Source organism: Bubalus kerabau, chromosome 1, assembly GCF_029407905.1.
Source record: "Bubalus kerabau isolate K-KA32 ecotype Philippines breed swamp buffalo chromosome 1, PCC_UOA_SB_1v2, whole genome shotgun sequence".
NCBI lineage: Eukaryota > Metazoa > Chordata > Mammalia > Artiodactyla > Bovidae > Bubalus > Bubalus kerabau.
The window spans coordinates 169,104,406-169,115,202 of NC_073624.1; the positions used below are offsets into that span (position 1 = coordinate 169,104,406).

The 10,797-nt window shown below is 65.1% G+C and overlaps 1 protein-coding gene and 1 non-coding gene across 2 annotated transcripts; one reads left to right on the forward strand and one right to left on the reverse strand.

Annotated features, from left to right (window-relative positions):
• Window positions 1-324: 324 nt before the first annotated feature.
• Window positions 325-3,723, reverse strand: LOC129658077 (collagen alpha-1(I) chain-like). Its single transcript, XM_055589078.1, has 4 exons — window positions 3,304-3,723; window positions 3,042-3,170; window positions 1,777-2,756; window positions 325-1,384 (listed from the first exon to the last, which is right to left on the reverse strand). Exons 1-4 carry the CDS (start codon window positions 3,721-3,723, stop codon window positions 325-327), a joined length of 2,589 nt encoding a protein of 862 aa, XP_055445053.1.
• LOC129642408 (5.8S ribosomal RNA) lies at window positions 1,608-1,760 on the forward strand. The gene has a single exon (XR_008709699.1). It is a non-coding gene; the product is annotated as a 5.8S ribosomal RNA (ribosomal RNA).
• Window positions 3,724-10,797: the final 7,074 nt, after the last annotated feature.

Consider the following 10,797-nt stretch of genomic DNA (forward strand, 5'->3'; position numbering starts at 1 on the left):
GGTGTTTCTGGGGGCGAGGAGCCGCGCGCGAGAGAGGTGGGGGGGCGGCGTGGCAGAGTGTGGGGGTCGGGTGGGAAGAGGCGGGTCCTCCCCCGCCTGCTTGCCCGCCCGCGCCCCTCCCCCCGCCGCCGGCCCCTCCGCGCGTCCGTTCCCCGGCGTGTTGTCCTGTCCCCTCTTCCCGAAGCCTGTCCCTCCATGCCACGTCCCTCGAGGTGGGCCCGAGGGTTCGGTGGGGGGGTGAGGGGGTTGCTCCGCAAGCTCCCCCCGCCCCCACCCCCACGCGTCCTTACGCCCGTGGCGCAGGCCACGACTGCCTTCCCCCCGTTAACGGCCGCGGACCGCGCGGCGCGGATCCTCCGGTCGCGTCTGGCGGGCTGTGCGGCGTGACGGGTGGCGGCTCCCCGTCGCGGGTCCGCCTGCCTTGCCCCGCCGCCTCCCGCCGCCGGCCCTGGGCCGGCCTGCCTCGGCCGGTCGTCGGTCGTCCGCCGCTGTGGGCCTGCCGCGCTGGTCGCCAGGCGCCTCCCCACGCCTTCCGAGCCTCGGGGCTGTCTCCCGCCCCCCGTCCCCCACCCCCACCACGCCTCCTGCGGCCGTCTGTCCGGCTCTCCGGCCCTCTTTTCGCCTCTCCCGTGCCTCGGACGTGTGCCCTTGCCCGCTTGGCGCCCAGCTTCCCGTCGGAGCCCCTTCCCTCCGCCCTCGGTGCTGGTGTGGGGGGAAGGGTGCCCGGGAACGCGGGTGCGGGAAGGGCCCCCCCCCGCGGTGGGCCGGGGCGAGAGGACGGGGTCCGGCGCGGCCGGCCGCACCGGGGTGTGTGAGGGTTGGAGGGGCGGGGAAAGGGCTCTGCCCCCGTCTCGGGGTGGACGGTGGGGGCGGTCGTCTGGCGGCGGCGGCGGCGGGGGGCCCTCTGGGCGGCGTTCGGCTGGCACGCGGCGGGGTGTGCCCCCCTGTGGTCACGGGCCGGCGGCGCCGAGGCCCGCGCGCGGCCGCGGGCCGGGGGGACGCGGCGGTCGGGGGTCGACGTTGGGGGCGGTGGCCCGTGGGGGCGTGCCGTGCCCCTTGCCCGCCTCCCCCTTTCCAGGTACCTAGCGCGTCCCGGCGCGGAGGTTTAAAGACCCCTGGGGGGGGGTTGTCGCCCGTCCGCCTTGGGGTCGGGGCGGTCGGGCCCGCGGGGGGGAGTAGTCGGGAGGTCCCTCCCGTCTCCCCGCAGACTCCGCCGTCCCCCGAGGGGACGGGGTGGCGCGCGGCGTGGCGCGCCACGGTCGCTGCCGCCGCGGCCGTCGGGAGGGGGCTACCCGACGGCCGTCGTGTGGGCCGTGGCCGTGTGCGGCGGTGCGTGCGCGCGCTCCCCCGCGTCCCCGGGGGAGGGTGGGAACCCCCCGGGCGCCTGTGGGGTTTGTCCGAGCACGCCCTGGCGGGTCGGTGCCGGACGCCCCGTCGTGTGAAACCTTTCCCGACCCCTCCGGTCTGCTGTTTTGTGTCCGACTTGGCCGGCCAGAGGCAACCCCCTCCCCCAGCTCCCCCCTCCGGGGAGGGAGGCGGGGGTGGGTGGGATGTGCCGTGCCAGAGGCGGGTCTCCCGCCGAAACGAAACACTTGAACACCTCGTACGACTCTTAGCGGTGGATCACTCGGCTCGTGCGTCGATGAAGAACGCAGCTAGCTGCGAGAATTAATGTGAATTGCAGGACACATTGATCATCGACACTTCGAACGCACTTGCGGCCCCGGGTTCCTCCCGGGGCTACGCCTGTCTGAGCGTCGCTTGATGATCAATCACCCCTCCGGGGTGCGCGTGTCCCGTGCGCGCCTCCCCGGGGGGCGCGTGGCTGGGGGCTGTCCTCGCAGGGCCTCGGGGCCCTCCGTCCCCCTAAGTGCAGACACGGCGTCCCCCCCCCCGCCTCTGTGGCCCGGGGGGACGTCGCCCGCGAGAGGGGAGAAGGGGACGCGAGCTCTGGCTGAGGCCCCTGGCCTGCCGGGGCCTCCGGGGTCGGTCTCTCCCCTTCGAGAGCTTCCTCGCGCCGCAAGCGGCCTTCGGGTGTCACTGCCCCTGGGGTGTCGGGGGCTGGGGACGGTCTCGCGCCACGCGGCGGGGGCCCGCGGTGGTGGCGGGTGGGGTGGGGTCGCGTCCTCCGGTCCGCCGTCGTTCGCCGTCCCGCCCTCGGCGGCGGTGTTTCCCGGCGCCCGGCCGGCGCGGCCCCCCACCCTACGCCGCCTTACCCCTGCGGTGCCTTTCCCGCCGTGCGTCCGCGGCCCGTGCCCCGCTTCCCGGCGCCCCCCCCGCGCGGCTCGCGCCCGGTCGGGACGGGCGGCTCGCGCCCGGGACCGAGACCGCGTGCGCGTCCGCGCCCCGGGGACGCGTGCCCCGGCGGTGACCCGTGGGACGCCGCGGCGTCTGCCCGCCGCTGCGCGCTCTCCCCCCGGGCTGCGGCCGTGCCGCGGTTCGCGCCCCGGCGCTCTCGCCGCGAGGGCGTGGTCGGTGGCGGCGGTGGCGGAGCGGAGGGGATGTCGGGAGGGGGGCGCGTGTTGCGTCCGTCGCCCGTTCGGGCTTCGGCGCCCGTGCGTGCCCCGACCCTTCTTCCCCCCCGCCCCGCGGCCACCTCGCCGCCGGCCCCCGCCCCGTCCGTCCCGTGGCCGCCGGCTCGTGCTCCCCGCCCCGCCCCGCCTCGGCGTCTCCCTCTCTGTCCGCCGCCCGCGGCCGCCGCCGCCGCCGCCGCCTCCTCCCGGAGGGGCGACGGGTAGGCGGTGGTCGGTAGGGTGCTGTGTGGGTGCGTGGGCAAGGGGGGGCCCGGGGGGGCGGTCGGCCGCGGGTCTCTCCGTCCCCCTTCTCGGGACCCTCCTCGCGGGCGCCCTCGCTGCGCGTGCGCGTGCGCGCGCCCTCCGAGACGCGACCTCAGATCAGACGTGGCGACCCGCTGAATTTAAGCATATTAGTCAGCGGAGGAAAAGAAACTAACCAGGATTCCCTCAGTAACGGCGAGTGAACAGGGAAGAGCCCAGCGCCGAATCCCCGCCCCGCGGTGGGGCGCGGGACATGTGGCGTACGGAAGACCCACTCCCCGGCGCTGCTCGTGGGGGGCCCAAGTCCTTCTGATCGAGGCCCAGCCCGTGGACGGTGTGAGGCCGGTAGCGGCCCCCGGCGCGCCGGGCCCGGGTCTTCCCGGAGTCGGGTTGCTTGGGAATGCAGCCCAAAGCGGGTGGTAAACTCCATCTAAGGCTAAATACCGGCACGAGACCGATAGTCAACAAGTACCGTAAGGGAAAGTTGAAAAGAACTTTGAAGAGAGAGTTCAAGAGGGCGTGAAACCGTTAAGAGGTAAACGGGTGGGGTCCGCGCAGTCCGCCCGGAGGATTCAACCCGGCGGCGGGCCCGGCTGTGCCGGCGGCCCGGCGGATCTTTCCCGCTCCCCGTTCCTCCCGACCCCTCCCCCCGCCCTCCCTCCGCCCCTCGGCGCTCTCCCCTCCGTCTCCGGGCGGAGGCGGGCGGCGGCGTGGGGTCGCGGGGGTGGGCGGGCGGGGCCGGGGGTGGGGCCGGCGGGGGACCGCCCCCCGGCCGGCGACCGGGCGCCGCCGGGCGCATTTCCACCGCGGCGGTGCGCCGCGACCGGCTCCGGGACGGCTGGGAAGGCCGGCGGGGAAGGTGGCTCGGGGGGGCCCCGCCGCCACGGCGGCGGGTCCGCCCTTCGCCCTGAGTGTTACAGCCCCCCGGCAGCAGCGCTCGCCGCATCCCGGGGCCGAGGGAGCCAGCCCTCTGCCGCCGCGCTCTCCCCCCCTGCCGGCGCTCCCTCCCCGCGGGGGGGCCGCTTCCCGCGAGGGGGGCGCTCCCCGCGGGGCCGCGCGCGCCGGTGTCTCCGGGGGGGCCGGGCCGCCCCTCCCACGGCGCGACCGCTCTCCCACCCCGGCCCGCCTCCAACCGGGTGGGTTGGGGCGGGGCGGACTGTCCCCAGTGCGCCCCGGGCGGGTCGCGCCGTCGGGCCCGGGGGGTCGCGCCTCGGTCGCCAGCGAAGCGAGTGCACGGGGTCCGCGGCGATGTCGGCCACCCACCCGACCCGTCTTGAAACACGGACCAAGGAGTCTTGAAACCCGGCACTAGCGCAGCAGTCTAGAAAACCCACGAGACGCCGCCATCATCGCGAGATGAGGGCCTTCTTTTCCTGCATGGCCTGGAGAGGAATCCAGAGTCCTCTATCCAAACACCACAGGAGGCTTGACTCCCTTTAGGGCACACAGTGGGTTCCAAGAGATACCCATCGCGACTCAAAAGGACAGCGGAGTTCTTTGCTTCCCCTTGAGACGAGGCCTGATTCCCTGGGTGAGTCTGGTATGCAACCCCAAGATCCCTGTCGCCCCTAGGGACGAGCATTAAGTCCTGGACACAAGCCTAGATGAGGTCTATTTTGCCCTGCAGTGACTCGAGAGCAATCCCCAGCTCTCCCTTGAAACTCGAATGGAAGATAGGACTTCCCTGGGCCAACACATGAGGAAGACTGTATTCCCCGTCGAAACTCGAGAATCCCGCCACAACTCGAGAAATGCCACGTGGTTCCCCCGTCATCCCAAGATGAGGCCCTTGCCCCCTACAGTGTCTCAAGAGAAGTCCCACGTTCCGTCTTGAAGTGCGAAACGGTATTGTCACCCTTGATGCGCCCTCAAAAGTTCCTCGACACACCAGTCTGACTCGAGGAGAACACCGAGGTTCCCGGCACCACAACATCTGGGCCCCTACTCCCCTCCTGATCGCGACAGGAGGGTCGATTCCCCTGTTTTGACTTGAAGGGGTTCCCGCCTTTCCCGGTGCATCTCAGGATGAGGCCGGTCTCACGAGGATATTCGAGACATAGCCACATGGATGGTGACACATGCCGAAAGACCCCGATTTTCCGGTCCGCTCTTGATAAGATCCCAATGCCCGGACACCTCTTTGAAGATAACCCTTTTGATGAAGGCACAACACTTAGGGGCACTAACACCCCTGGGTATCGTCCACAGAAACCCGCAGGTACCACACACAGCTCGAGAAGTGACCTGTCACCCCGTGAACAACTGGAGAGGCAAGCAGAGTTCCATTCCTCCACACAAGACGAGGCCTGACTCTCCTGTTCGAACTCTGCAGCGAAACTGAGATCCGAGTCAGATCTGCCCCAGGGTAAGTCAGGAGAGGAAACATGAGTTTCCTGTCTCCACTCGAGATGAGGCCCTCTTCCATTGCACCGAACCCACTGGAGTCCCGAGAGGCCCCTCCCAAATGCACAGTATCTCTGACTTCTCAGAGGCACCCTTAGACCTTCCTGAGATCACCGGCACAAGTCGAGGGAACCAAGGGTTTCCTGCCCCAACCCGTAAAAGACCTCGAGAGTCCTTCTTCAACGCGTCTTGAGGTGCGATTCCCCTACCATGACTCGAGAGCAATGACGCGCTCCCCCTAGCCACGCGCATAGAAACCTGACTTCCCTGGCGCCACAGGAGAGGCTCCCTGAGCTCCCCATTATACCTCGTGAGCAACACCACACTGGAGCCGCAGCTCGAGAATACCCACGAGACGCCCCAGTCCTCACGAGATGAGGGCCTTCTGTTGCTGTATGGCCTGGAGAGCAATCCTGAGTCCTCTCTCCAAACTCCACAGGAGGCTTGACTCATTTTAGGCCACACAGTGAGCTCCAAGATATACCCGTCGCGACTTGACAGGAGAGCGGTGTCCTTGGCTTCCCTTCGAGACGAGGCCTGACTCCCCGGGTGAGTCGAGAATGCAATGCCGAGATCGCTTTCGCCTCAGCAGAGGAACATTAGGTCCTGGACACAAGCCTAGATGAGGTCTATTTGGCCCTGCAGTGTCTCGAGAGCAATCCCCAGTTCTAACTCACAATTCGAATGAAAACTGGACTTCCCTGGGCCAGTTGAAGAGGAAGCCTGAATTCCCCGTTGTAACTCGAGAATCCCGCCCCAACTCAAGAAAAACCACGTGGTTCCCCCGTCATCGAAAGATGAGGTCCTTGCCCGCTACAGCGTCTCAAGAGAAGTCCCACGTTCCGTATTGAAGAGCGAAAAGTTACTTGGAACCCTTGATGCGACCCCAAAAGTTCCCCGACATACCAGTCTCACTTGAGGAGAACACCGAGGTTCCCGGCACCACTTCATCTGAGACTCTTCTCCCCTCTTGATCGCGACAGGAGGTTCGATTCCCCTGCTTTGTCTGGAAGGCGTTCCCGACCTTCCTGGCGCACATCAAGGTGAGGCCAGTCTCACGAGGAAATTCGAGACATAGCCTCGTGGGTGGTGCGGCATGCCAAAAGACCCCGATTCCCTGGTCCGCTCTTGATAAGAACCCGATGGCAGAACCCAACTCGAAGGCAATCCTGTGGAACAAGACACAACACAAAGGGACAGTGACATCCCAGTGCATCGTCCAGAAAAACCCGCAAGTTCCACATACAAATCGACAAGTGGCCTGTCACCCCATGAACAACGCGAGAGTCAAGCGGAGTTCCATTCCTCCACACAAGACGAGGCCTGACTCTCCTGTCCCAGCTCTGCAGGGACTCTGCGATCCGAGTCAGATGCGGCGCATTCGAAGCCAGGAGAGGAACCCTGTGGTTCCTGCCTCAACTTGTCATGAGGCCCTCTTCCATTGCACCAAACCCAGTGGAGTTCCGAGAGGCCCCTCCCAACTCCACAGTGACCCTGACTTCTCAGAGGCACGCTGAGAAGCTTCCTGAGGTCACTGGCACAAGTCGATGGAACCCAGGGTTTCCTGCTGCAACCCAGGAAAGACCTCGAGAGTCCTTCTTTAACACGTTTTCAGGCCCAATTCCCCTACCATGACTCGAGAACAATGACGGGCTCCCTCTCACCGCGTGCATAGAGACCTGACTGCCCTGGCACCACATGAGAGGCTCACTGAGCTCCCAGTCTTACTTCGTGAGAAACCCCACACTAGCACCACAGCTCGAGAAAACCTACGAGACGCCCCAGTCATCGGGAGATGAGGGCCTTCATTTCCTGCATTGCCTGGAGAGCAATCCCGTGTCCTCCCTCCAAACACCAGAGGAGGTTTGACTCCCTTTAAGCCACTCAGTGGGCTCCAAGACATACCCGTCCGACTCGAGAGGAGAGCAGAGTCCTTTGCTTCCCCTCGAGACGAGGCCTGACTCCAGGGTAAGTCTGGAATGCAACCCCGAGATTCCTGTCGCCCCTTGACATGAACATTAGGTCCTGCACACAAGCCTTGGTGGGGTCTCTTTTGCCTTCAGTGACTAGAGCGCACCTCCAGCTCTTCCTCGAATCTCGAATGGAAGATAAGACTTTTGTGGGCCAACACAAGAGGAAGCATGAATTCCCTGTGGTAACTCAAATATCCCACCGCAACTAGAGAAAAACCAAGTGGTTCCCCAGTCATTCCAAGATGATGCCCTTGCCCGCTGGAGCACTCCAAGAGAAGTCCCACGTTCCAATTTGAAGAGCGAAACGGTACTTGGAACGCGTTATGCGACCCCAAAAGTTACCCGACATACCTGTCTCACTTGAGGGAAACACCGAGGTTCCCAGCAGCACGTCATCTGAGCCACTTCTCCCCTCCTGATCGCCACAGGAGGGTCGATTCCTCTGCTTTGTCTGGAAGGGTTTCATGACCTTCGCGGCACACCTCAGGATGAGGCCGCTTTCATGAGGAAATTCGAGATTAGCCACGTGGGTGGTGCCAAATGCTGAACGACCCCGATTTCCCAGTCCGCTCTTCATAAGAACACGATGCCCAGACACCTCTTCCGAGGCAACCCTGTGCATAAAGACACAAAACGAAGGGTCACTGACACCCCCATGCATCGTCTGGAAAAACCTGCAGATTCCACACACAGTTTGACAAGGGGCCTGAAACCCCATGAACAACTCGAGAGGCAAGCGGAGTTCCATTCCTCAGAAAAGACATAGCCTGACTCTCCTGTCCCAACTCTGCAGGGACACTAGGAACAGAGTCAGAATTGGAGAGGAAGCCTGAGGTTCCTGCCTCCACTCGAGATGAGGCCCTCTTCCATTGCGACAAACCCAGTGGAGTCCCGAGAGGCCCCGCCAAATCCACAGCGTCCCTCACCTCTCAGAGGCACCCTGGGAAGTTTCCTCAGGTCCCCGGCAGAAGTCGGGGGAAACGAGGGTTTCCCGCTGCAACCCGAGAAAGACATCGAGAGTCCTTCTTCAACGCGTCTTGAGGCCCTAGTCCCCTCCCATGACTCAAGAACAATGACGCGCTCCTTCTCGCCACGTGCATGGAGACATGACTTCCCCGGTGCCACACGAGAGGCTCCCTGAGATCCTCGTCGTGCCTCGGGAGAAAACCCCCACGGGTTCCGCAGCTCGAGGAAACCCCTCAGATGCCCCCGTCCTCGCGAGGTGAGGGCCTTCTTTTCCTGCCTGGCCTGGACAGTAATCACGAGTCCTCTCTCAAATGTGAAGAGGAGGCTGGACTCCCTTGAGGCCACTCATGGGGCACCAAGATATCCGCGTCGCAACTCGGGAGGAGAGCGGAGTCCTTTGCTTCCCCTCGAGGTGAGGCCTGACTCCCCGGGGGAGCATGGGATGCAACCCCGAGATCCTTGTCTTCCCTGGAGAGGAGCATTAGGTCCTGGACACACGCCTAGATGAGGTCTCTTTGGCCCTGCAGTGACTCGAGCGCAATCCCCAGCTTTCCCTCGCCACTAGAATAGAAGATTGGGCTACCCAGGGCCGACACAAGAGGAAGCCTGTAATCCCCCGTCGTAACACGAGAATCCCGCTGCAACTCGAGAAAAACCACGTGGTTCCCACCTCTTCGCAAGATGAGGCCCTTGCCCGTGACGGCGTCTCAAGGGAAGTCCCCTCTTCCGCCCTGAAGTGCGAAAAGGGAACTGACAGCCTTCATGCGACCACAAAAGTTCCCCGACACGCCTGGTTCCCTCGAGGGGAACACCGAGGGTCCCGGCACCGCTTCATCTGAGCCCCTTCTCCCCTCCTGATCGCGACAGGAGAGTCGATTCCCCTGCGTGGTCTGGAAGGTGTTCCCGGCCTTCCCGGCGCACCTCAGGAGGAGGCCGGTCTCACAAGGACATTTGAAATGAGCCACGTGGGTGGTGCCACACGCCGAACGACCCCGATTCCCCGAACCGCTCTTGAGAAAAACCCGATGACGTACCCCTCTTCGAAGGCAACCCTGTGGGTGAAGGCACAGACCTAAGCAGCACTGACATCCCCGTGCATCGTCCGGAAACACACGCGGGTTTCACACACAGTTCGACGAGGGGCCTGTGGCCCCCTGAGCAACTCGAGAGGCAAGCGGGGTTCCCTTCCTCAGACAAGACGAGGCCTGACTCTCCAGTCCCAACACTGCAGAGACCTTGCGGTCGTTGTCCGAAACGGAGAGGAAGCCTGAGGTTCCTGCCTCCCCTCGAGGTGAGGCCCTCTTCTGTTGCGCCAGACCCAGCGGAGTCCCGAGGGACCCCGCCACCTCCACAGGATCCCTCGCCTCTCAGAGGCACCCTGGGAAGTTCCCTAAGGTCCCCGGTAGAAGGCGAGGGAAACGAGGGTTTCCCGCCGCCCCCCGAGAAAGACCTCGAGAGTCCTTCTTCAACGCATCTCGGGGCCCTAGTCCCCTCCCGTGACTCGAGAGCCAGGACGCGCTCCCCCTCGCCACGCGCATGGAGACCTGACTTCCCTGGCGCCGCACGAGAGGCTCCCTGAGATCCTCGTCGTGCCTCGGGAGAAAACCCCCACGGGCGCCGCAGCTCGAGGAAACCCCTGAGATGCCCCCGTCCTCGCGAGCTGAGGGCCTTCTTTTCCTGCATGGCCTGGAGAGCAATCCCGGGTCCTCTCTCCAAACGGAAGAGGAGGCTGGACTCCCTTGAGGCCGCTCAGGGGGCTCCAAGAGACCCGCGTCGCGACTCGAGAGGAGAGCGGAGTCCTTGGCTTCCCTTCGAGACGAGGCCTGACTCCCCGGGGGAGCCTGGAATGCAACCCCGAGATCCCTGCCTTCCCTGGAGAGGAATATTAGGTCCCGGACACACGCCTAGGTGAGGTCTCTTTGGCCCTGCAGTGACTCGAGCGCAACCCCCAGCTTTCCCTCACAACCCGAGGGGAAGATTGGGCTTCCCAGGGCCAACCCAAGGGGAAGGCTGAGATCCCCATCGTAACTCGAGAATCCCTCCGCAACTCGAGAACACCCACGTGGTTCCCACCTCTTGGCAAGATGAGGCCCTTGCCCGCGATGGCGTCTCAAGGGAAGTCCCCTGTTCCGCCCTGAAGGGCGAAACGGTCCCTGACAGCCTTCCTGCGACCCCCAAGAATCCCCCGACACGCTGGGTTCCCCCGAGGGGAACACCGAGGGTCCTGGCACCGCTTCCTCTGAGCCCCTTCTCCCCTCCTGATCGCGACAGGAGAGGCGATTCCCCTGCGTGGTCTGGAAGGGGTTTCCAGGCTTCCCGGCGCACCTCAGGATGAGGCCGGTCTCACGAGGAAATTCGAGACGAGCCACGTGGGTGGTGCCACATGCCGAATGCCCCCGATTCCCCGGTCCGCTCTTGAGAAGGACCCGAGGCCCGGACCCCTCTTCGAAGGCAACCCTGTGGGTGAAGGCACAACACGAAGGGGCACTGCCACCCCCGTGCATCGTCCGCAAAGACCCGCAGGTTCCACACACAGCTCGACGAGGGGCCTGAGACCCCCTGAGCAACTCGAGAGGCCAGAGGGGTTCCCTTCCTCAGACAAGACGAGGCCTGACTCTCCTGTCCCAACTCTGCAGGGACCCTGCGGTCGGAGTCCGAAGCGGAGAGGAAGCCTGAGG

Excerpts from the sequence above, each read along its gene's own strand:
- LOC129658077 (XM_055589078.1), bottom strand. The coding sequence starts at position 3,723 with ATGCGGCGAGCGCTGCTGCCGGGGGGCTGTAACACTCAGGGCGAAGGG. Across the intron at positions 3,171-3,303 it reads CACCCGTTTACCTCTTAACG|CAACCCGACTCCGGGAAGAC; the intron begins GTTTCACGCCCT and ends TGCATTCCCAAG. Across the intron at positions 2,757-3,041 it reads CGCCGGGGAGTGGGTCTTCC|CACCCTACCGACCACCGCCT; the intron begins GTACGCCACATG and ends GCACCCACACAG.